This window comes from Chrysochloris asiatica, unplaced genomic scaffold (assembly GCF_000296735.1).
Source record: "Chrysochloris asiatica unplaced genomic scaffold, ChrAsi1.0 scaffold06361, whole genome shotgun sequence".
Classification (NCBI taxonomy): domain Eukaryota; kingdom Metazoa; phylum Chordata; class Mammalia; order Afrosoricida; family Chrysochloridae; genus Chrysochloris; species Chrysochloris asiatica.
In genome coordinates, this window is record NW_006414879.1 from 2,908 (window position 1) to 3,548 (window position 641).

The 641-nt window shown below is 54.9% G+C and overlaps 1 protein-coding gene across 1 annotated transcript in view; it reads left to right on the forward strand.

Moving 5' to 3' along the window:
• The window catches only part of LOC102842605 (anomalous homeobox protein-like), a gene marked incomplete at its 3' end in the record, with an annotated part of 4,276 nt that overhangs the window by 2,093 nt on the left and 1,542 nt on the right, over positions 1-641 (forward strand). Inside the window, exon 2 of the mRNA XM_006878131.1 lies at positions 409-536. Coding sequence (XP_006878193.1) covers positions 409-536 — 128 coding nt within the window. The remainder of the gene's footprint in view (positions 1-408; positions 537-641) is intronic.

The following is a 641-nucleotide window of genomic DNA, read 5'->3' on the forward strand; positions in this document are numbered from 1 at the left end:
TCTGAGGGCTATGCTTGCTTTCTGTGCCTCCTGGGATAGCTGCATGGTACAGGGACAGCTAGGTGTATGTCTTCCAGCACACATGGACTCCTCATCCTACCCATAACAGCACACACTAGGCACCTATCAGACAACCTTCCTGCACTGTATCTGAGAGCTATGCTTGCTTTCTGTGCCTCCTGGGATGGCTGCATGGTACATGGACAGAAAGGTTGGCAACCTGAGTGACTAGTGCCCAGGACCAAACTACCTTGGCCATCTGATTCCATGGCTCACAGGACAACAGTGAGAGTGAGATTGGATCCCAGGCCCCTGCCCCTCCATAGATGCCTCACGTTACACAGGAGTCAACTTGGTCGGGGATGGAGGCCCCAGGTGCCTGAGGCTCAGACAGGCTCTCCTCGGCAGGATTGTAGAGTGCCAGGTGGCAGCTTGGAACTGGTGGAAGCCTGGAATGACATCCACTACCGGATGACCATGAGGAGGCTGGGCGTGGCTGCACTGAGCCCCTTACAGTCCTTCCTTTGCAGGAAGAGGTAAGTTTCTTCACACAGCCCTGTGGGTTTCCCAGGGACCAATGTGACATCCAGATCAAGAAGAGGAGGGGAAACAGGGTGACACCTGTCAGATGGAGCCACTGA